This window comes from Zingiber officinale, chromosome 2B (assembly GCF_018446385.1).
Source record: "Zingiber officinale cultivar Zhangliang chromosome 2B, Zo_v1.1, whole genome shotgun sequence".
Taxonomy (NCBI): Eukaryota; Viridiplantae; Streptophyta; class Magnoliopsida; order Zingiberales; family Zingiberaceae; genus Zingiber; species Zingiber officinale.
In genome coordinates this window covers 87,245,647-87,269,442 of record NC_055989.1, presented here as the reverse complement: position 1 = coordinate 87,269,442, position 23,796 = coordinate 87,245,647, and the positions used below count along the sequence as shown (strand labels likewise).

Here is a 23,796-nt window from a genome sequence, read left to right as displayed (position 1 = left end):
TAATTGAGATTAAAAAAAAATCAATTTTCAAATAAACCGAATCTGGAATTAAATTGGTTAATTCTATTTAATTGATCTTTGCTCACTCCTAAACTAGCATGTGTAACTGACTTGCCACCCCAAAAATCAGACCAAGAAATGATATCTGCAATTTGATGCCTTTTTTGAGTGAAGCAGCAATGCAAAAAAAAAAAAAAAAAACATGAGTCAAAGAGGAAGCACAATGACTTGGCATCTGATAGACATAACAGCCCTTGTTGACCACGAGATCGAAGCATTTTGCTGACATGAGGAAGTCAACGTTGTTATTGAACCATGAGGCATTCTCTTAGTGAAGAGTTGCTATCTCTCCAATGACTTGTGCTTTGTCGGCTTCAAATTGCTCATCTTCTGCAGAATGGAAAAAAGAAATGATCAACAAAAGAATACCTTCAGATTCCATGGTTCACTGTTTTATTAAGTTCACAGTCGGCACTAGAAGCAGTAAGGAGCACAAACAAAAACATGAAGAAAAAAAAAATGAATATATGTTGAGAAATAGACAAGAAAGATAATGCATACCTTTATCTAACTTCAAATCGTCGAGTAAGCGAAGAAGCTTTCTTTTGTTTGCGATCAGTATGGTTACAATTTCCGGTGGCTTATTTTGGTTGGCAACGAATAGCTGAAATTTCAGAGCACAAATGATTAGAAACAAGTGAAAAGCGACATGAATATCACAATGAGAGGAGGTATACCTTGAAAACATGAAAGGCTTCAGTCTGAATATTTTTACTTGATTCCTGCAAATAGGGAATCAAGTGTATAGCTAAACGATGATGAATATTTGTAGGAAACGATTCGATAGTATAATGAATTCGGTTGCTTAACCATAGTAAATTATAATGGAATAGTGAACATCGGTTTAATAGCATTGAATATGAACTTTGTTAATAGAATAGAATCTATAATATGATTAAAAAAAAATATCTGGGGGAAAGCTTATATTTTGCATAAAAAATCATTAAAACATATTTAAAACCCAAGAAGATCAATTCAAGCATACCCTGAGAAGATTCATTAGAATTATAAGATGGTCCTTTGAACTGACATAGCGCACCATTGTTGCAGAATTTGATCGATCCAGTAACATGTCACCCAAAAGCTAGAAAAATGATATTAATCAGAAAGTATCGCGACAATTAGATGGACAAGAGGCGTAAAGAAAAACATGACCAGAAAGAATTGAATAAAGAAATTAAGGACTTCGCAGCTTTTCAAGATGAATGCGGCCTATGCATGAACTATGAAGATGTCATTAGGAAGTATCTGCAGTTCTCAAGGTAATATCTGCAAAAAGAACAGACGCTTTGAAAAGTCAGTAGTACCTTGACAGATGCCCTTTTGGTGAGATAATTAGGAGATGACAGCAATCTCGAGTTAAATTCTGTAAAAAACTGAAAAAAGAAATAGAAAAATAATTATCAAGTCACAACAAAGCCTTTGAGGGGTAAATTAGTGTAGAACGATGCATCATCTAACATAGTTGGGAATCCAAAACAAGAGTTCAACTAGAGAGGAATAATCCCGAAATTAATAGATTTGGAAATCCATGTTAATATAGGTCATCACAGGATTCACATCTCATCCTCTTACATAGACAAGTAGATGGTTCATGGCAACATATTTTGCCAATTTAACACCGAATTTGATACTTTATCAAAGTCTTTATACTACTAATTAGTAAGAGGCAGAATGTAGACTAGCCAATAATTCTTATTAGCACGTTGATATATTTTGTGTGTCTATGTATCTATGTATATAATCTACATGGACTTTAAAACCAATGTCCAACCTCATCCTGGAGCCACTCTTGCCAGCGGCTAAGATAACCAAAATGGATATTGAACTTCTCATCAGGAAAGGATAACAGTTAAGCAAAAGAAAGAGAAAAATATGGCTACGCATTTGGAATACTGAATTTTTGAAGAATAACAAAAACTGATCAACATCCTTCCAGGATGAGAATCAAGGATCACATACAGAGTCAAAATTTTTGGAAAGATACTCTGCAACAGTTGATTTATGCCTTGTCATTAGCTCCTGTATTGAAAGAACACTACCATCAACAGTGTGCAAATTGGCATAAAAGAAAAAGAAGAATGCATTAAATAAAAGCCAAAAATTATTTTCATAAAGATATCTGAAATGCATGGAAAAACTTAGAGGTTAAGAGGCGATATAAGGTATTACCTGTTTTGACAACAAAAGGTAAATCCTTGCCATACTCATGAAGATATGAAAAAGGAAATTTTGAGTAAAAAATGTAGACCTTTGCTGGCGATGAATATATACTGAAATTCTAAAACCAGTTTAGTTGTAAGACTTCACAAATTTTAGAAACAGAACCCACTTTATTAAAGATGGGAACTAAAAGGACACTGAAGAAATAGTTGCAGAGGCAAGGACTCAGGACTAAGAATTCACAAATCAAATCCTTAAGTGAAGTGATGTCTTCCCCTTCAAATTCAAAATATGGACAAAATTCTTGTTGCAGAGACTAGAGTTAACATCTTCTTCTTCATGTAAATCTCCTTAATTTTCTTCAGAAGAACATCCTCCTTGTTCCCCCTCCCTCTCCTAATGGTTAATGCCGACGAACACCACCTTGTGCCAATACATGGTAGAGGTCAATTGGTGACCCCACGGGTCATCCGAGATGGTAAGTGGTGGTATGCCTGCCACATGAGGTCGTGGGGTTGAACCGCAGAGTTGTTGGGGCGTAAATCCCCGGACCCTGTGAAACTCACCACACCACCACTTGCCCTCTCGGCTGCCGTGATTTACCTCTCTCGTGATGGCCTGGGGTCGGGTGCGGCGGGGGTGCTGGGGGCGAGCGATTTCGCCTTTTGCCATATGGTAGAGGTCAATTGGCTCCACGGGCATAGCTAAGGTGATGAGTGGATGATTGTTTGCCACATGAGGTCTTGGGGTCGAATCTCGGGGATAGTGGGGCATAAATGTCTGCACCTTGTGTAACTCACCTCCCATCCACTTATATCTTCAGTCATCGATTTACGTCCTCCGTGTTGGTCCTGGGCTAGACTGCCGGGGGCGTTGGGGGCGAGCGCTTCGTCTTTTGTCACATGGTACATGACACTAAAACCATCTCATTTTTACTAGGCACCAAAACTCTTACACGGAAAAAGATTGTACCTGGCATTCCTCCCTTAGTTATATGTTTATATGTTGAATAAAACAATCTCATATAGGGACAAAACTAATTGATTCTTTTGATTATGAGTTGCTCCACATTAAAACAGCAAAATCATCAACAACCACATCCATTGAATCCGTATATTCACTCCATAACCACTCTGACAATTAGAGCCCCACTAAGATCGTTGACATAAATCTATCTTTGATCATCAAATTCATCTTTCACCAGTTTCTTCTACTTGATTCATCTTCATCAGAAACAATTTTTGTTGTGTGTCTATTTCCATCCCATCTCCTTCTCCCTCCTATCTTTCCGTCCAACTAAACCCAGCATTAATGACTAGTAGGGGTAAAAAACAAGAAGCTGGCAATCCAATGGTGTCGTGTTGGAGTAGCAAAGTGCAATTCATTAGGGCAGCAGTAGGTCGATAGGCCTCATCCCTCGCTTCTAATATGGCATGTGAGGAGGTGGATTGTTGGTACACAGAAAACATGCTTAAGCCATTTTAGTTGATCCTCTGCTCCATCATATTATGGGAATCTAATTGAGAAAATTGTGGAACCATTTCTAGTGCTACATGCTCCAAGTCATTTCTTATCTTTAAGTTTAATAATGGTGGACCTAAGTCAAACCTGACCCAATGGGTATGTGAGAATTTGAATTTCTAAATTCAATCATTTTCCACAAAAGAAAAAATGATCCAAAAGTTTATGCTACTAAAACTACTGGGAAATCTAAATAGATATTCTCTTGAATAGTTAACTGACAATTAATAACAATATTTAAAGAAAAGGTAATTTGCATCAACTTCACCTTCAAAGTTTTAATGGCATCTGCAGCAATGTCAAAATTTGGGTTCTGAATATAATCAAAGAACTTATTCACTTGATTAGACTCTAGAATATACCTGCACCAAAAATATATTGGATGATAAAAATAGTTTTTTTTAAAGTAGACTAGAATTTTTCAAATTTCAAAGAAAGCTTGATCTCATTATGTTGGCATATTAACTACAAAGCGAGGCATATTAGGATAATTGATACATAGAGAGACAATATCTAAATTCCAAGCAAGGACTATAGTCTTTACTAGGAAGATTTGCTCTAATTATTCATCTCAATTAGCCAATTGAAAGAAATCAATCCTACCATAATGATTTTTCATCAAGGAGATTTGACTACAAATTGCAAAATGGAAAACAGTGCTTCAGAACTATCAGTCAAACAGCAAAATCTCAGGTCAATTATTTTCATGAAATATAGCTCAATAGCAAAAAAAGTATAAAGAACCAGAAAGCTTTGTCAATTTAAGAAATCTTCAAATAAATAACAGATCCTCTTATTCATGGCCAATGGAAAAAATAAAATTTATAATAAAGAAGTGATCTTATTATTTAGGATAATTGGAATAAATAGGGATCTCTCCATGACTTTTCATGTTTGGAGCTGTGGAATTATTTGGCATGATTAATACATGAAAAAGAATTATTTTGCTGTGTCTTGGCAGAAAAATGCTGGCCAATTTTTCAAACAATCGCTTTTCCATAATGTTACATGTGTTAACATGCTTTGTAAGAAATTTTCGAAAGAAATTTGTCAACCACTAAACTACTTTGCAATAGTTACCTTGGGTTAAAGGCTTTCTTTTTTAATAGAGTTTAGAATGCTGAAATATTCAAGTGTTGTTTTTTTTTGTTTTCTTGTTAGAAATAAAATTTTCCAAATGAATAATCTTGATCCAAGGACATTAGAAATAACGGAAAAGAACAAACATCCAAGAAGGTAGAATTACTGAGGATTCAAGTTTCCTGTCAAGATATGTTACTTCATAAAGAAAATATGTGATCCAACATGATAAATGGAAAATTAAGAGGGACACAGGTTAACACAAATGATCAGAATCTATATACCCAAGAAAAAGAGACCCAAACATACTTGTATTCAAAGTAGACTAGACTAGCCCAAGTCCAATTGGGAGTAAGTTTACCTATGAACATATATTTATGTGACACAATGATTCAAAAACATGCATCCTATTATAATACTATGTTAAATTTGATTCAGTGACTACTTACATATGAAAAAGACATGATCTACACTTCAATAAAGGTAGAATCTTTTTTCGTATTAAAACATGTACCTCGCTACACATTGATGTCGGATGCATTCTCTAAGCATCAATCCATAATGTAAAGCATTATCCATGTCTTCGTACCTATATAAGCATAAACAAAACAGATTCATTTGAAGAAAACCTACAGAGAAACAACATAGACCCCAAATTGTCATAAGTATATGATGAAACCCAGTTTCAAAGGCACTAATAAATATGGCTAAGTGCACATTTGCTCCTAGGAGAAGCGAGATGCACATTTTAAAATGATTTGCATATGCAATATATATATATATATATATATATATATATATATATATATACATGTGTGTTTGTGTGTCATGTAACACAAAACCACCAAAAAAGGTATAAAAGGCACCAATTTATCAGTAGATGCATCAATCTAAAAGAACAATTATATAAGGCAAAAAACAAAACAAAAACTGCTTTCTAATAGTATAACCATGTTTATAACATAATACAGTAATAATTGGTCAGATATAACAGTGTCACCGGAATTAGTTACATGATACTATATATTTACATTTGGTCCTTACTGTTTGTTATATAGTTGTTTAATCAAATATTAATTCTTTTAGATGGACCTAGTTCTAAAACTTTGGCCCATGTTTACTAATATGGTTTCAAATATGATTCCGTTTGCAAGATACTTCCACAAATATACTACTGAGAGATAAGCTTATAAAATTGAATCATAATTTTACCAGATACCTAAATTATTGTCAGAAAGAACTAGAGTTTCTCTGAGAAGCAATGGAGACAAAATCAAGATAATTGGTTGAAGACATAGAAGTAATAAAACTTCAAAGCAAATAAAGCAAAAATATGAAGCAAATATATTAAATTAGAGCATGTTCTAGAAGGAATGGAAGAAAGGTAAATCCCATTAAATAGAGAGATAAATTATATGCTACATTTTCAATTTGAATATTACCCTGAAATTAGAAGGTCCAAAAGATCTGTATTAGCTTCCAAATAATCTGCTGCAATTAGTCGTGAATTAACTTGTTGCCTTTGCAAATTTGCTACAACTTGAGTTGCATCTTTTTGAACCTGAAATTTCTCACAAAACCAAACTCAACAGCTAAATCAAGAGCCGTTCTTCAATCTGAAAAGAATAATTGACCGAAAGCAGTGAAATTTCTATGAAGTTTTGGATATTCAATTGCCAGGTGCAATGTTGACATATTTATCAAGATCAGTATCATAGATTATTAGTTGGTGAGAGATTGACACACTTACTTCTAAGTTCAACTTTGGAATACAAACAATTAATATACGTAGGGTGTTCTCTCTAAAGAACTCTTGGGTCACTTGTGAGAATAATTGACGGAAAGCAGTGAAATTTCTATGAAGTTTTGGATATTCAATTGCCAGGTGCAATGTTGACATATTTATCAAGATCAGTATCATAGATTATTAGTTGGTGAGAGATTGACACACTTACTTCTAAGTTCAACTTTGGAATACAAACAATTAATACACGTAGGGTGTTCTCTCTAAAGAACTCGTGGGTCAATTGTGCACAAGCATCAGCAACTGGCTCCGTTTTATTGTCACCATAAAGAATAAACTTCAATTCCCGAATATATTTGCACAGTTCGATCATCTACATAAGAAGAGTTGAAAGAAAATTCTGTGAGAAATGCCGATTTACCCTGTAAAAGAAAATGACAAGGCTCATATGAAAGTGAGACTCTAGATGCAAACTCAATATATATGTCAATTCATTTAAAACTCACTTTGTTTTTGGATCACTATGAGGATACTCAATTAAAAAAAATCAAAATATAATGTTGAAGTAAATTCAATCATGTTGTTAATATTTAGAGAACAATGAGGCTACTTAAAACTATAATCAACTAATATTGAGTGAGTTACCACTTACCATTAATCCACTTATCCTATTCATCCATCATTTCAAGATGGAGGGTGCACATGTTTAATCTAAGACTAACTCATGAAACTATAATACATTAAAATAGTCAATGTTACAACAACAACAACAACAACCAAGCCTTATCTAGGTGGGGTTGGATAAAATAGTCAATGTTAAATGGAGAAAATATAGACATTAATACGTAGATCAGATCTGATCCAAGAGTTCCAAATTAACATCATTACCACAACATGATGCCAAGTGAATTGCAAAGGACGCCTCTCTATGCTAATAGGAGAAGCACAGAGGTACTATTGTGATTAATTTAAAGGGACAATTTAATACTTTCAATTGGAATATTAAATCTTATTATTAGATCTAATAACAGAGAACCATCATTACTGAGGTTGTTTAACTGAATCTATATTAGCAGTAAGGTGCGCAAACACTCAATTGATGACCATAAATAAAACCAGAGGAGGTTGCATTACTTCCTCTCCGGCGATAAAAGCTTATATAGGTCAAGGTTTCATTTTATGGAAAGAAGGCACTTCATATATGACGTGCGCAAAGGGATTACATAAATCTATATCAAGCAAGAATCCAAATGTAGGGCAACCAGGTAGAAAAACAGAGATGAATGCTTTTGTAATCCATTAGCAGATCAATATCGTTCGATCAAATATTCGTCATAGATTAACATCGTCCAACTCAACGACAAGGGAATTGCCTAGCATTAAGAAATAAATCCAAGTTCAAATCGCTCGGACAGATAAAAAAGCAACTATTTCATCAAGTTCACAGTAACTAATAATGATAACGACAAGCACGAAGGAAGATCAAGCTCACCTTCTCATCCCGCTTGCCGTCGCGGGGTTTGGGGTTCGCGTCGACGTAGACGAGGAGGTCCCTCGTATGCCGCACCAACTCGGCCGGGATCCGTGGCTTCGACTTGAAAAGGGTCTTCATGATGATTGTCCCGGCAGCGGCAGCAGCAGCCGCCCAGACCGAAGCAAGACACACGGATCCCGAGGCACCTCGCCGACAGGGCGCCACCGCCGGGTGCTAGGCGAGGTATGGGGTTAGGGATCGTGGGCGTTGGAGGGCGGAGAGGATGCCCCGGCGTCGGAGCGCGCGGTCGTCGATGGGGCGCACAGGCAGTTTCTCCCCCTCCGCGGCGAAATGATGCGACGCGAGACCACGTCCATGAAAAGAGAAAGCCGGAGCTAGAAAATAAACGGTCGGGTGGAATAATCCCATTTGGAAACCTATTTTAAAATAAAATAGTAAATGCGAAAAACATGACGAGCGGTGGAATTCAGTTGCTGGTTATGATTAGAAAGAGTTACCTCCTCTGCACGTGGCTTGCACGTTTATTATTATTATTATTATTTTCACGATTAATTTATTAAATTTTGTTGGCGTAATATGATCACTCAAAGAGAAAAATGTTGAAAGGACCCTAATAGAGAATCTGTAAAGTACGAGGGCTTTTAAAGGATTATGTAAGTATTTTGTGAAATTGAATGTGAAGTCGGGGGGCGGAACGAAATTGTCCCTGTGGATTACAGTTGGTTTTATATTTTTCAGTATTTAGTAGCAAGATTAATTCGCCGGAGAGGGCGCCGCCTTGGCGATTCTCGAGCCTTCTTCCCTTTCTGGATCCGATGGATTCTTCTCACCAGCAACAATGGCATCACCAACAAGGATGGGTTGCCGCCGCCCCACCCACGGCTGCCACCGTCTCCCATGGCTACCACCAGCCGACCACCCTGGAGGAGGTCCGCAGCCTGTGGATCGGCGACCTCCAGTACTGGGTTGACGAGAACTATCTCCACAGCTGCTTCTCCCACACCGGAGAGGTATGTTTTCTCTTCGTCTGTTTCTTTTTCGTTTTCTTTTTTACGTTTCCTTACTAGGGTTTACGCACGGTCCTTTGAAGCAACTTGAGTATGAAATTCAAGGTAGTCGTCAGACTTTAGGTTATGTCAAACTCTAATCTGTGTTCATGATGCTAGTATTTACGCCCGCGATCATTATGGTTGAAGGATGTTGTGTCCTCTGGAAAAGATGGCTGAACAGGAATCCACGATGCAGTTTTAGTCTGGTTTACTTTGAAACTTAATTATAATGCTAATTTTCCACTTTTCAAACTTTAGAGCTGTGATGGTTTCTCCTCATTCTTAGTGGATAAAGGGAATTCTATCTCACTAGTTATTAGAGTTATTCCTGTCTTTTTATTCGATGGTTTTCTGCCCACTTCCAGACCTTTTCTCTATTTCTATCTTGTTTCACTGCTTGGGATTCCATCATTTCCTTCTAGCGGGCTCATATTTTGAATGCTAAAATGGGGTTTATACCCTCTCTAAGATGTTTTTTTTTGGTGTTATGCACGTTTTTTTATTATTTATTTTCAATTTTGGATAATAATCGAATAAGATTGTTGGCAGATTATTGTGAAATTTATTAAATCTCGCTGCTATCATCCCATGTTGACAAGGAATGTCTGAAAAATCATTTTGGTTAACTTTGACATTAAGTTAAGTTTCTCGTGTATTAGGGCTGGCTGCATGTGCCTTCTGTCACCATTTATCTTTATGAATTTCTATGTCAAACAAGATCACTCGGATATTTTCTTAAATTATAATATTCTTTCATCCTCGCATGTTCTCTTTAATTGATTCAATTTGTGTAACTATAGAATATATAAATTGTATCCATATCATCTTAGTTTATTTTCTCTTTTGATAATTCATTAAGGCTAAATCCAATTTCTCACATGGGATTTCTCTCTCTCTTGTCTAGTAATACTACACATCTGTTTCAACATTCCTGTCTATGCTTCATTAATAATGCACATCAATTTCAACATTCTTATATTTGATTTAGCACGTGGATTTTTTTTTTTCCTTTTTGCCCAATGCTTTGACCAAAATATGGCTGAGTGTACCGTAGCTTCATATATTTGATTTAGCCTAAGAGTGATATGAACAAACCAAGAATTTTCCACCTTTCAAAAGCACTGTTATTACCTATTTCAAGTCCAGCTAAACAAGTGGTGGATTGTGTTTGGCCATGACAGAGATGCAAAATTATGTCATAAACCTAGGATCTTAATTGTTCTTGTTGATCCCAAAAATTATATATTTATGTATTAGTAAGTCTAAACATGTTTTGAATATTGTCAGTAATATAAACTTGCATAGAGATCATTGGTGGACAGGATCCATAGCTGACTCCAAATAAATGGATTTTACATGGCTTGATAAATAGAATAATATGTCAAATAAATCTGTTAGAATATAGAATAGATTTAAATATTATTATGCCAAAAGAAAACTTTTAGGATAAATTCAAGTCATTGATTTATTTAGGGCGTAATAACTTTTATCTATAAATACAAAATTAAACTCACTATCCTAAGGTAATTTAATTGCATAAAGAAGATATTAAATATTTTTGACAACTGTCTGAAGGAAACTCAAAGACTCATAGGTGGCAAAAATCTCAATTCAAGCATAATTTAGTTTAAACAAACAATTAACTAGTAGGAAATGTTGGAGCTATAAGTCTCTTAGTCAACTTTCTATGAGATAGAGATGTAATCATGATTAGAAGAATTTAATTCTTGCAGGTTATGTCAGTAAAAATCATCCGCAATAAGATAACAGGGATGCCTGAAGGGTATGGGTTTATAGAATTTGTGACCCATGCAGCTGCTGAGCGAATTTTGCAAACATATAACGGAGCACAAATGCCTGGCACAGAGCAGACTTTTAGGCTGAACTGGGCCTCCTTTGGTATTGGAGAAAGGCGTCCCGATGCTGGGCCAGATCATTCCATTTTCGTTGGTGATTTGGCCCCTGATGTGACAGATTATTTATTACAAGAGACATTTCGGGTGACTTATCCATCAGTTAGAGGTGCCAAGGTTGTCACAGATCCTAATACAGGACGCTCAAAGGGTTATGGCTTTGTCAAATTTGCTGATGAGATTGAAAGAAATCGTGCAATGACTGAAATGAATGGCGTCTATTGCTCCTCAAGGCCTATGCGAATAAGTGCTGCCACACCTAAGAAGGCTATTGGTATCCAGCCACAATATCCTGCTGCGAAAGGTAATCTTTATATGGTGTTGAAGATATTAATCTATGTTTAAATGCTGTTTATATCTGTTCTATTAGCATTATGCATCATTTCTATTGGCAGGCATGTAGCAGTATGCCACCATTTAAGGATGCTTGAATTTGTCAAGTCATGTGCCCTTTACTATTTGTCAAGGAATTGACACTCCCATGCATATTTGTCCTTCTGCAGTATATCAAACTGGTATATTATTGTGGATTCTTATAGAGAGGCAAGGAAATACCATCTTATTTAATGGACATACTGATATTATGTACTATTTTTTTTGCTTCTCATCACATGACATGTATACTTGTTTGTTCTCTTGATGGTTTGATATGCTGATTTTCTTTGTGAATACTGATTTAATTTTAGTTCACATTGCATTCAACCTTGATTTTTCCCCTTACTGAATTTGTTGATTAGTCTTCTAATATCAACAACGGTTTGTGTAACTTTTAGTACGATTACTACATACCATTATTCAATGGTGTTAAGTTATTGGTTTTAGGCCAGTCCCATGCCCATGGCTTTATTGTTGCTCACTGGTACCATGAGGTATCCTTTTATATGCTTTAATATTTTGTTCCAATTGATCATTGAAATGCCAACCCTCAAGAAGCGCATCTGCATCTTTTTTGTCTTAGGTTTGGAAATGGTTCTCTGGTAAATTCATTGATGTTGGATCTTGTTAAAGTCAATTAACTAATGACTTGTCTCAAAAGCTTAAATTGTTAGGAAATATACCAATCTATATATTTATATCCTTGATAGATCTTAATAAGAGATGCAGTAGAATGAAACTAAATTATTTAAGATCAAAACCTATTAAATGACTATATTCTTTCCTTACCCACTGTCAATGCATGCAATTAGATCTCCCTATCTGGTAGATATGTTGCCACCAGCCTGTTGCTCCACTATCTTATGCCTAGTTTTCAATTAACTTGTTTCTCTTGTCTGTGCATTCTATACAGTTTTCCTGATTTCTTACTATCTTATTTGGTTAGATAGTGTACAATCCCACCATCTACCACTTAAATAATTAACTCATGGTTTAAAATCTCAACCCGTGTCGAGGTGGTTTCAGTCTCGAACTAGAACGATATAGTTTTGGTACCGTATCGTGTCGTGCCGATATAGTTTCAGTATTTTTAAATATAAAATATATTAACTAAAAATAAAATTTTTAATCTAAATATTTAAAAATATAAAATATATATATAAAATTAATGAGATAATTTTATTAGGCTTTAATTAAACCTATCTAAATGATCCCAATGGAGTTGATTAAATTATTAATATAAGTTATTTAATTAAACAGTTAAAACCTTCACCCCCCCCCCCCCCCCCCCCCCCCCACTCCCCTCTGGCCTCCCCCCTCTTCCGCGACGTTGTCAGCCTGCGCAACGTGTCCATGGGGCCTTGGGGTGCGCTGGCGCCGGAGACGTGTCTGTGCTGGTGTCGTTCCATGGGCGGAACTAAATGCTTCGCCTGTATTAGCAAGAAGACACAAGATTTTACACTATATTTCAACTAATGAACAGTCATTCTTTTTAGACACCCATGTTTCTACAGTTCCAAAGAAAACTGTAGTTAACGTGAAAAAATTATTTATTGAATTTGAATATTACTAGTGACATACCCTTTGTTTAATGGAGTGATAAAGGTCCATATAGTCGACATTAAATAGTTGGGACTTGCATGCCTTGATCATGTTTCTATCTGTTTATGTCAATGGTTCTTTTAAGAAAATAATGGTTTCACCTGGTTTTATTCTCGGCATAACCACCATTGCATTTGCAAATGGAACTATATCGGTTTAGTCTCATGTCAATGTTTGAAAACCCTTTTACTTTAAAACATTATTTTATGCATTAGATACTAATATTTTTGTTAAAAATAATGAATAGATGGTCATGACTCATGACCATACGAAATTCTCCCTGGAAATAAAACATTTCACATACATCTGGGCCCAATCTGTGTGTTAAATTCATATTGGATGCCAAGACACAGCTAGCTGTAAGTGAACCAGTATTTGACCCCAGTTGGTTCTGTACATATTTCCAACAATCAGGGAAAGTATTGAAATAGCTACATGATGGAGTGCAATGATGGACAATTTTGGACCACCTGACAAGTTAGAAATTCTTGCATTCTAACTTAATGTAAAAAGGACGTTGCTTCTGTATATTATTTTGTTTCTCCTTTTTATTTTGTAAGCCTGTATCCTTGTTGCCTTTCTGTTTTTGATGCAGCATATTGATCATTTTTCAATTATATGTTGTGCTTAAAGTTGGAATACCAACTGAATCATATATACATGACTTTGACAGCTTTATATCCAGCTACAACATATGCAGTGCCACAATTACCACCTGTACCTCCTGATAGTGATATCACAAACACAACAGTATGTAATATACATTATCTGTTACATGTATCTTCTAAATCGGAGTAAATCTTAATTCCCCCCCTTTATGTTGCAGATTTTTGTTGGCTGTTTGGACCCTAATATCACGGAAGAGGAATTGAAACAAATCTGTATTCAGTTTGGTGAGATTATCTATGTGAAAATTCCAGCTGGTAAAGGATGTGGCTTTGTACAATTTGTAGCTAGGTAAGCTGATGAGAAGCTTTACTCTCTGATTGTTTCTGTTAAAAACAACTTGATCATGGCCTTTCTTCTTCTATCACTTTTCTGGTTTTATATTGTTTGTTGAATGGATGCATTGATCTTTATCTAGATAGGAAGAACCAATGTTTTAACATTTAATCTAGTTTCATCTTCCTTGTATTGGTTGAGAAGAACCATTTGATACCTGGCTTTGGATCAAAACCTGTTCAAACATACAAGCTCTGTGGGGGATTGTCAATTAAGAATTGGAGCAAAGATTAGAAGGTGTTCATCAATGGTGATAATGTGGGAATGCCGAGTAAGTTTTAATGTGCAAGTTTGGTGGATGGGAGGGGCAGGTGTGCCTGTCCATCTATGAAATAGCAGATCTAGGAATTGCTGTCTTGATTTCCTCCCTCTCCTAGTGGTTGCTGCTTGTAACAACAACTCGGGAACTTAAACCTTGGATATAAGTCCATGACTAATATCTTTTATCAAGATGTTACTGATCTCCTGACCACATAATCACATCTTACCTGTACAAGGTCATTCGATGTATAAGTTTATCTGAAATTTCCAATGAAGGCCAATCAAATTTCAAGTGCAGCTATTTTCACCTTTAAAAAAAAAAAAATCTAGCATTTTTGTAGTCATTTATTTGGTACCCTAATCGAAGTAGCTATAGACTGGACCAGTTTACTATAACATCCAGAATGAGATCCTTTTAGGTTTTTTCGGTTTACTCATTGGTGAGGTTTTCCTTGATTATGGAGTATTTAAACATAATACAAACAAACATAGGCGTGAAATTAAGAAAAATCTTAACCTCTTACCAGAGATTCTAGCTTTGTTCTAGTTTTTAAGGTTTCATCGATCCAGAATTTTTCTGTTGCTTTTAAATGTCAATTCACGTAGTTGAGTGTGCATTCATATACAGATATCTCTGCCAAATATGCATTTGGGTAAAGACTTTATGATCTCGGCAATTTATTATAAACTATATATTTTCATTAATCTTCAAATTTTCAGCCCAATTTAAGCTAATGTATTAGCTACTCTAGTCTCTATAGAGATCCACACCAACACTTTATGTACTACTTCCTTTTCTCATGTAACAGATGAGGAACTTGAGGAATGCAGTGATGATACTATAATGTCAATGTCAAGACTTGGGGGGTGAGATAAATGTTGATGTCATAGAACGTATCAGTTTCTAGATAGATAAAAATTGCAACAAAGGGCTAACTACTTAGAGGCGTTCCATAGTAGGATCTGCTGGATGTCTGTTGCCATGGCGATCATGGCAGGGCACAGAATTGGTCTGGTCATGCCTGAAGAAGCAGACACAATGGGGTTGCGATCTGGATGAAACCAATACTTGAAGATGCCATTTTCGAGCTCACAATCTTAGTTGCACCTGGACCTGTTGGCTTGTGGTGACTTGGGGAGGCCATCTTCCATAGGTTTCAGTGGCATGTTCATGCCTGGAGGCCCAAGTATCAATGCTGCTTCACTAGCCTATGGTCTTTCTTTTCTTTGTGTCCCACATGGCACACTAAGCAAACAAAAACCATGGACATCAAAAGTATTGGTATAATTATTCCTTGCCCCATCACCACTGCCATTGCTATCCCCACTCATAAAGAACACATAAACAACCCCCCTTTCTGCGCATGGCGAGTGCCAGAATTACCCTTTTGCTGCACACTTGTAGCCCATCTTTCTCTAGATCTATCATCTTCTCTTCTCCTCTTCTTGATTTTTCCATTTGATCACAAGGAATTCCTTGTGTCTTGACGTGTACCAAGATAAATACAAATCTCATCTAATAGTGATGATATTGTGTTGGCACATGTGGCATAGTAGAAGACTAGACCTACACCAAACAATGTCATTATTGTTATCTTCTTAGATCGATAAATTTTGGCCATGTGGAGTGGTACAACATGAAATTTTAATCCATCTTCTTGACTATTGCTCTATTAGTTTTATGGGTGTAATTGATGTTATTTGTTTAAAAGGATAACACATCCATCGAGCATGTGCTTTTTTGCACAGCAGGTGACTGAAGTATTTCCGTACTGCATCAATACTGTGGAGTCTCGACACATTTTGCATTCAGCCTGTAGGACAAAATGTTTTGAACGTTTTGTTTGGCATGTACCAATTTTCAAAGCCTTAACTATTGTTTATGGGTGCAATCAAAATAATCTATTTAAAATGTGGACAATATATGCCATCCGGCATTTGCCCCTGCTTAGTGTTTATGCTTTCACTGACCCAAGTATTCCCATTTTGCCTAGGTGCCAATAAGTGTCAACATATGCTCCTACAGTGTGTTATATTATCTGTTGACTGGACTACATGCCATTTGGATATGCTTTTGAAACCTTGTTTTCTATTTATGTACATAAGATTGCATCCATATGATGGGAGATACTAGGAAATGGTTTTCTTTTCAGAAGATACAAAACATGGCATTCCCTTTGCCTTTCATTCATGGTTGTGCATTTGGCTAATCTACCTCACATGAAACACTATGAAACACCAAAGCACTGATGATTCTGCTAAAATGTCAACAAGTAATACTTAAAAATCTTGTTAGCCATATAAGATATTATTCCTAATCTACCTCACAATAAAATCCAGACTATTTTTTTCTTTGTTCCTCTCCTTTGAATTTCTTGGATAAAATTTATTTTTAACTTGACTAAGGCATCCATCTCTATTGATAAATCATAGCTGAAATTTGACAGAATATCATTCTGTGATTAGACGTTTCTGTTACTTTTGTATTCCTCTATGGCTTCAAGCAATGTCAGATGTTTTTAATCAAGGTCATATTGTCCTTCATTCCCATCATAGTATTCATCTTAATCTGGTTTCTGTGTTTGTATCAAGGCCTGGAAAATCTTCAACTGGTCCTGCATTTTTGACTTCGGTTATTTAACAAACCAGAATTCTTACTGTCTTTTCTACTTTTTTTTTTTTTTGGTATATAAGGGCATATGCAGAGGAAGCCATACAGAAGCTTCATGGTACAATGATTGGTCAGCAAATTGTGCGGCTTTCATGGGGTAAAAGTCCAGCGAGTAAGCAGGTATGTCTATGTTTTATGCTACTAATTCTCTTTTGCCTTGTTCACAACAGTAAGTGTTATTTATGTGGTTTTTGTTGGTGAATGTTCTGATCAATCATTTCATTCCTTAATGCTTTCTCCAAATGAAATAGTTATGGAGACTGTAGTCTTCTCAAAACTACTGCTATCAATCAACTCTAATTTCATTTTATCAGCAGAAAATTAGAAGAGTTTGGTTAAGATGTTGCTATCGTTTATTGTCTTCTAAATTATTGCTTGAATTTGATCACTTCTATCACATTGTTATCAATTTCATGATCTATGATTAATTTTCCTATCAGTCACATAACCATAAATTTAAATTGTACTGGAAAATTACATCATATTTTTATGAAGTGTCTGACTTCAACATGTCTTATTCTAATATATAGTACTGATCAATGATAGGAGCATTTTTTGTAGATAAATTGCAGGTATGTTTGTATTAATGTATTTGTGTCAGACATTACAACAGTTCTGATGACCATTTTTGCAGGACCCATCCATGGCATGGAGTCAGCAAGCGGATCCTACTCAGTGGGCAAGTGCCTATTATGGTTATGGTTACGATCCTTATGCATATGGAGCTGCTCAGGACCCGTCCCTGTATTCATATGGAGCAACTTATCCTGGCTATGGTCAATATCCTCAGCAGGCAAGATTTAGCTCCTGCCGTTTTTTTTTTCCTTAAAAGTTATTTTATTTTATTTTATTTTTATATAGTTTACCTTTCTACCGCTATTTATCTGATCAATGGATTTCCTCTTGGTTTAGTTCCCAAAGAGTACTTGTCTATTTGCTTAAGAGCTTCTGTTTCCGATCTGTGGTTGAATGTCTTTTTGGTTAAACATCCTTCCAGGTTGAGTGTGCCCCCGAAGTGACGCAGATGGTTGGTGCAGTTCCAAGCATGGAGCACAGGGAGGAGACTTACGATCCTTTGGCAATACCCTCTGCTGAAAAGTTAGAATTCACCATTTCTGTTCCTCCAGGCAAATCTACACCCTTTGCTCGTACCTGATTGCATTTTGATATTTGTAGGCTGAACGCTCAATATCTCGCGGTCCATGGCAATGCCATGTTGGGGAGGCATCTGTGGCTGAAGACCACATTGCCTTGAGCAACCAGATAACTGCATACGTCTGAATCCATCGAACGCTCACTTCTCCTAATAGCAAGAATTTTCCTTGGAGCTGTTTCAAGAATATCAAACTAGCATTGAATCGCATTTGTGCGCGATGCCTGAGAGCTAATTTCGAGAGCCATGTACCTGTTTGCTGCTTAGGGCCTTACCGTAATGTCTGGATAAGTCGAATGCCCCAAGCTCTGGAAAACCATGTATCTCAAATCCTAGAAGTCGTGCTATGTTCTGCATATTTAAATCTTTGGTTAGTAATAACTGGGTTCATATTTTCTGCCCGTTTATATCTTATTGGCAATTTTGCAAAGGGCATTTCGGAATTCTTAAAAGGCGCAAGGTTTCATTCTTCTTTAAAAAAAAATCCAGTTGATTTTCTTCTTCTTTCCTCTATTGTTTGCCTGATTTAACGATAACTTTAAAAGATATTTTACTAAATTTATTTATTTTTATTTTAAAAATTTTAATAAAAGGTAAAAATATAAATTGTCTTTTAAAATTTTTAATATCTAATTATTAGCAAATTTAAAATTTAAAATTTAAATTTTAAAATTAATAACCAAATCAAAAATTACTTTGGTCTCAATTTTTATGGTGCTTATTTTAAAAAATGAGTGCTCTCGGAATAGGTTATCATTCAGGTATCTTGGTTCGATTCCCAATTATTATAAATTTGTAAGAATTCTTCTTCCAAATGGGGCACGGAATCATTTCCCGATTTATCCTAGTTGATGCGGTGATAATAAAGAGGAGCCCACTAAGTGCGGGTTAAGCGACGAAGATAGTAGCTGACGTGGAAGTCAAAGTCAAGGAAGTCATGCCAGAAGAGTCAACGGGCTCACAGAAGAGGGGCCAAGTGGATCTATCTTGCAGTGGTCGATCGGACATGTATTGCCCGATCGGCAAAGGGCTGGTCCAAGTGAAGCGTCCGTACAACCAAGATCATCAGACAGTCGTCACGAAGTAGAGGAGCGTGCGTATGACTGGAGCGTTAGTTCGGTCGGGCAGAAACAAACTATCAAGCTTTGTCACCACGTGAAAGAGTAGTCGAGTCCAGCCGATCGGAGAAATACTTAGCCGAGCGGCTATTCCGCTTGGCGGAACAGATAGATCACTGAATATCTTTTTGGGAGATAGTGCCGCTGACACGAGACATAGTCAACAGACGGATCGTACCATAGAAGCTTCTACTGTCTTGTTAGGGATATGAATGTCTTGTTAATGTATAGTGTCAGAAGCACTTTCCTAACAGGTCCTTTTATAGGACAAATAGGAGAACATGCTCATGACCAATTGGAGAACATACCTACGTCTCGAGAAGCATGCACGTCGCCCATCAGGGCACTATATAAAGGGGGTTTATATACTAGTGGAAATACGCGTTATTCATTATTTACACTTGTGTCTACTGTTGCTCCATCTTTTTTCTCTTTCCGGTGACTGACTTGAGAGTCGGAGGGTCAACGCCAATGACCCCTTCCCTGGTTTGACACTGACATTTCTTGTGTCACCTCAGGGCTAGTCAAGTTAATGAGGCAAACTGAATTTAATCAGTATCACAATTTAAACACTAGCATTATTATGGTGTTGATTTTTTAAAAATAGTAAATAATATATTTGAACTATGAAGCACTACAGAAATTCTCAAAAATTGAAATGAATTCAATTAGAGCTTGTTAGGACTATCAATAAGTTTCGATCAAAATCTATTGATGGGCGTAAGTAATTTGGATTTTTAAAAAGTTGACATATAATGGAAGAGAATAGTGTGATGAAAGTATTTATGGTATCCATGTAACATTCCTACGATAAATTATATGTATGTGTCAATTGCTTTAAAGTCATAAATTTTGAAAATCTTAATAACTTCAAGCTGATATCTCTGGTCACTTATAGACTTTAGGACACTTTAAAAATATGTAGTAGTTGGAATGAGTTCGATCAGAGCTCTCTAAGTCCATTAATATATGTAGCACTTACGTACCTTACCGTAGTAATGTCAGAATTATACATGTACACTATAAATGCTTTCACTATACTACCCCTTTCATTATATGTCAACTTTCCAAAAATCTAAATCTCTTAGGTATGTTCATCAATGAGTTTCGATTAAAATCTATTGATAGAGCTAGAAAGTTATAATCCAACTCATTCCAAGTACTATAGGTTTCTGAAGTCCCCCGGAATTTCTATGTGCCTCAAGATATCAACTTAAAGTTATTAACACAATGATTAGAAGATTTTCAAATTTATGATTTTAAAGCAATTGACACATACACATAATTTATCGTAGGGATATCAGAATTATGCATGAATATCATAAATATTTTCACTATACTACCTTTTTTCATTACATGTCAACTTTTCATAAATCCAAATATTTTAGATCAATGTATTTTGATCAAAATCTATTGATGAAATCCAAAAACTCTGATTTGATCCATTCTCACTCTTATCGATTTTTACTATGCTCCGAAGTCCAAATATATCATTCTTTACTGTTTCAAAAAAATTAACACCACAATAATATTGATGTTTAAATTATAGTGCTGATTTTTAAATAGTAGATTACAGCGGTGTTGATTTTTAAAAACAAGCGTCATAATGATGAGTTCAGATCCTCTGTCCCGAGATTCTTGTGTCCCCATGTCCCCTCCCTGATCGGACGGATTAGATCATACCTCAAGGATGCAATGCACATCATGAGGTTGTAATGACCGCCCGATCGACGAGGAAACATGAGGACACGGGAATCTCGGGACAGAAGATCTGAACTACATAATGATGCTAGTGTATTAAGTTATGGTACTGATATTTAAGTTTTGATGCGGGCTTTTAAAAATCGTTTATCATTTTATTAATAAAATTTGTTCTCATTATTATTATTTTTTATTCTTTTATAACTATATATTTAAAATGAATTTTTTTTTAACCTTGTTTTATATTTTTATTATTTTATTAAAATTTTAAAATTTAAAATAAATAAATTTAGAGGATTATTTATTAAAGTTGTGTTAAATTAAAATTTAATTTAATTTAATTTAGAGAGAAAGAAAGAAAAGAAAGGAAAAAAAAATATAGAACCATTGTATTAACCGTTTCTCACATGATGATCTCATATTGATGGAAAGAGATTTATAAGATATGGGGTTCGAATTTCGATAAAGTTGAAGTAAATACTTTCCTTATGTACTAGTCACTATTCCAAAGACTAGTAGTCATCCGTGATTTATCTCCTCTGTGTTGATCTTGAGACGAATTGAATGCTGAGATGAACACTGTATTTCTTCGAACTTGAACCGTATACATAATAGATAAATTATTATGTACTTATCATCTGTCAAGCCCTGAGGATAAAGAGAGAAAAAAAAAAAGAGGAAAATGTTGCATCCCAAAGAGAGAAAAGGGAAGAGCAGAAAGAGAAAAAGCCCATTGTAAAATGAAAATTAAATACATCTTTTGGAAGAAGAAAAAAAATGAAACTTCGATGAATTTTGAAACCTTAGGTCCGCCCTTTAGGAAATTGCCCATATCTTATTATTAGCCATAAAATACTCAAAAATTAAATTGCATTTCTTTATAGTTCACCATGGCAATAAATTCTAATGAACCTTGATGACAAATAATTTGTGGATAATTCAGAAATTTTTATGTATCTACTACGTTTACTCAAAATTCCACACTTACCTAAACACTGTGACTTATCTTTCAGAAGTCGTGACATCAATTGACAACTTTAATTATTAATTAAAATACCATTAAGTAAAATCATAATTTCTCGAAGCAACCTATTTTCTGTTTAAGAGAAACTCTTGAAGATGGATCTTCGAAGCATATAGATAAGCAAAACCTTGATGATCAAACTGATGAAAGTTAACTTTGTTCTACTTGCAAACTTCTGAAGAATTTAACTACTGAACAACAACAAATAACTTGATTTACAAAACTTTTACATAGTTAATAGGATTAGAGATTTGAGGGAGGTGCAAAACTAGTGCACTCTTCAATCATTGGTCAGATGAACATGTTTTCAGTGTGTGCGTGATTAAGAACAACGACATGTATGATTTCTTTTGGGAAAAAAAATGCTTAAATTTTTTTTTTCCAACATATGCATGATTAATTAAGAGCTACATGCATGCATATGAGAGCCATCGTACTATGTCTCTGTGCTGCTGTGTTACGTTTCACTTACCTGAATTTGACAGAATAGAAATGTTAATTAGAAATGCGAATGGAAAAAACAGAGGTTGAAAGGAAGAACAAATGTGTATGGGAAGAAATTTTTTCTCACATGTGATATGTAAGGGTATAAATTAGAGTTCGGATTATACTAAGGGTATAAATTTAGAGTCCAGATTATATTGAATTAAGTTGACTCATACAGAAACAGGACTTACTCGCATTGAATGCCGAACAAATTACGAATTAACTACTCAAGTGCATAACGAATGCATTAATCGAGGTTAATGACGTATCTGAAACCTCTCAGCTTTTTGATCCGGATGAGCAAAGACATTAAATAGTGATTATTGCGTAAGGTTGACGCTCCTATAAAAGGACTCATGATATTGAGCTTTGTTCCCTCAGTTTTTCTTCTCTACCTTGCATTCACTTAGCAAATTCATTTGTGATAGCGTTCGAGTATTATCTTAGTTCGTTACGAGCTTGTGACTACCTTTGGTGGAGGTTCATAGTTTACCATGGTATCTTAAAAAATAAATGACCCATAACAATCTCAAAACACAATCAAAGGTGGGATGATAAATCTATTTTAATAAAACCATGTTCATCGCAGTCCTCGGAATCTTTCACTTAACGACTCGATAACTTGGCACTCGGCCAACTCGACACTCAGTAGTTAGCTGACTCGACACTCAACACTCGACAGTACTCAACACTCGATAGTTAGTCATACAAGGTAACCCAGTGTCCAACTAGTTCAGTCATTTCAAACAGTTCATCCTTCCCTATTTGGCAGTCTAAAATTTCTATTTAGGTCACTCATAAAACCAATGGCGGAGCCACATGGACAACTACTCGGGCTGTAGCCCGGGGGCCCTGAGCTTTGTAAAGGGGTTGCAATGAAAATTGAAATAAGGATAAGAAAATCGATTAATCATGTAGATTAGCCGGTAGGTTTTCCAAAAACTTTTATTGTCTATTAGTCCGGGTAGATTAGTTCGGGTACGTTAGACCTGTTGGCTGGCTCCACCATTATATAAGACTGAATTTAATTTTATAGTCCCATCGAGGTGGTCTAGTGGCTAGCACATAAGGTATTGTCATCACGAAGTCTGGGGTTTAAATCTCGGTAAAGTCAAAATAAATGTCTCTCTTATATATTAATTATTATTCCAAAAATTAGTAATCGTCAATGAATTACTTCTTTCATATTAAACCTGAGATAAATTAATGAAAATATTAAAAATTAAGTATATTCATCTGTTGTAACTATAAATTTAATTTTATAAATTCCATCACAATATTTCTCCCTCGGTCTCTCGCAAAATTGTCTGACAAGAAATTGATTGGATGCATCTGATCCAAATAATTCACTGATCGACACGCATGTGAACTCAATTAA

At 35.5% G+C, this 23,796-nt stretch overlaps 2 protein-coding genes across 4 annotated transcripts; one reads left to right on the top strand and one right to left on the bottom strand.

Moving 5' to 3' along the window:
- Window positions 1–128: 128 nt before the first annotated feature.
- On the bottom strand, window positions 129–8,538 carry LOC122046196 (putative MO25-like protein At5g47540). Of its 3 annotated transcripts, XM_042606769.1 has the most exons (11): window positions 8,061–8,538; window positions 6,780–6,941; window positions 6,267–6,385; window positions 5,339–5,413; window positions 4,013–4,106; window positions 2,023–2,082; window positions 1,368–1,436; window positions 1,046–1,144; window positions 738–782; window positions 562–664; window positions 129–390 (listed from the first exon to the last, which is right to left on the bottom strand). In XM_042606769.1, the coding sequence occupies exons 1-11, from the start codon at window positions 8,178–8,180 to the stop codon at window positions 329–331; spliced, it is 1,008 nt and encodes a 335-aa protein (XP_042462703.1). In that variant the 5' UTR covers window positions 8,181–8,538; the 3' UTR covers window positions 129–328. The 3 variants fall into 3 exon arrangements, with proteins under 3 accessions (XP_042462703.1, XP_042462705.1, XP_042462704.1); XM_042606771.1 differs by lacking the exon at window positions 6,780–6,941; XM_042606770.1 differs by lacking the exons at window positions 6,780–6,941; window positions 8,061–8,538 and adding an exon at window positions 6,575–6,739.
- Window positions 8,539–8,788: 250 nt separating this feature from the next.
- Window positions 8,789–18,496, top strand: LOC122046195 (polyadenylate-binding protein RBP47B'-like). Its single transcript, XM_042606768.1, has 8 exons — window positions 8,789–9,073; window positions 10,846–11,329; window positions 13,676–13,752; window positions 13,829–13,959; window positions 16,960–17,056; window positions 17,571–17,729; window positions 17,934–18,034; window positions 18,113–18,496. The coding sequence occupies exons 1-8, from the start codon at window positions 8,879–8,881 to the stop codon at window positions 18,189–18,191; spliced, it is 1,323 nt and encodes a 440-aa protein (XP_042462702.1). The 5' UTR covers window positions 8,789–8,878; the 3' UTR covers window positions 18,192–18,496.
- The last annotated feature ends 5,300 nt before the right edge of the window (window positions 18,497–23,796 follow it).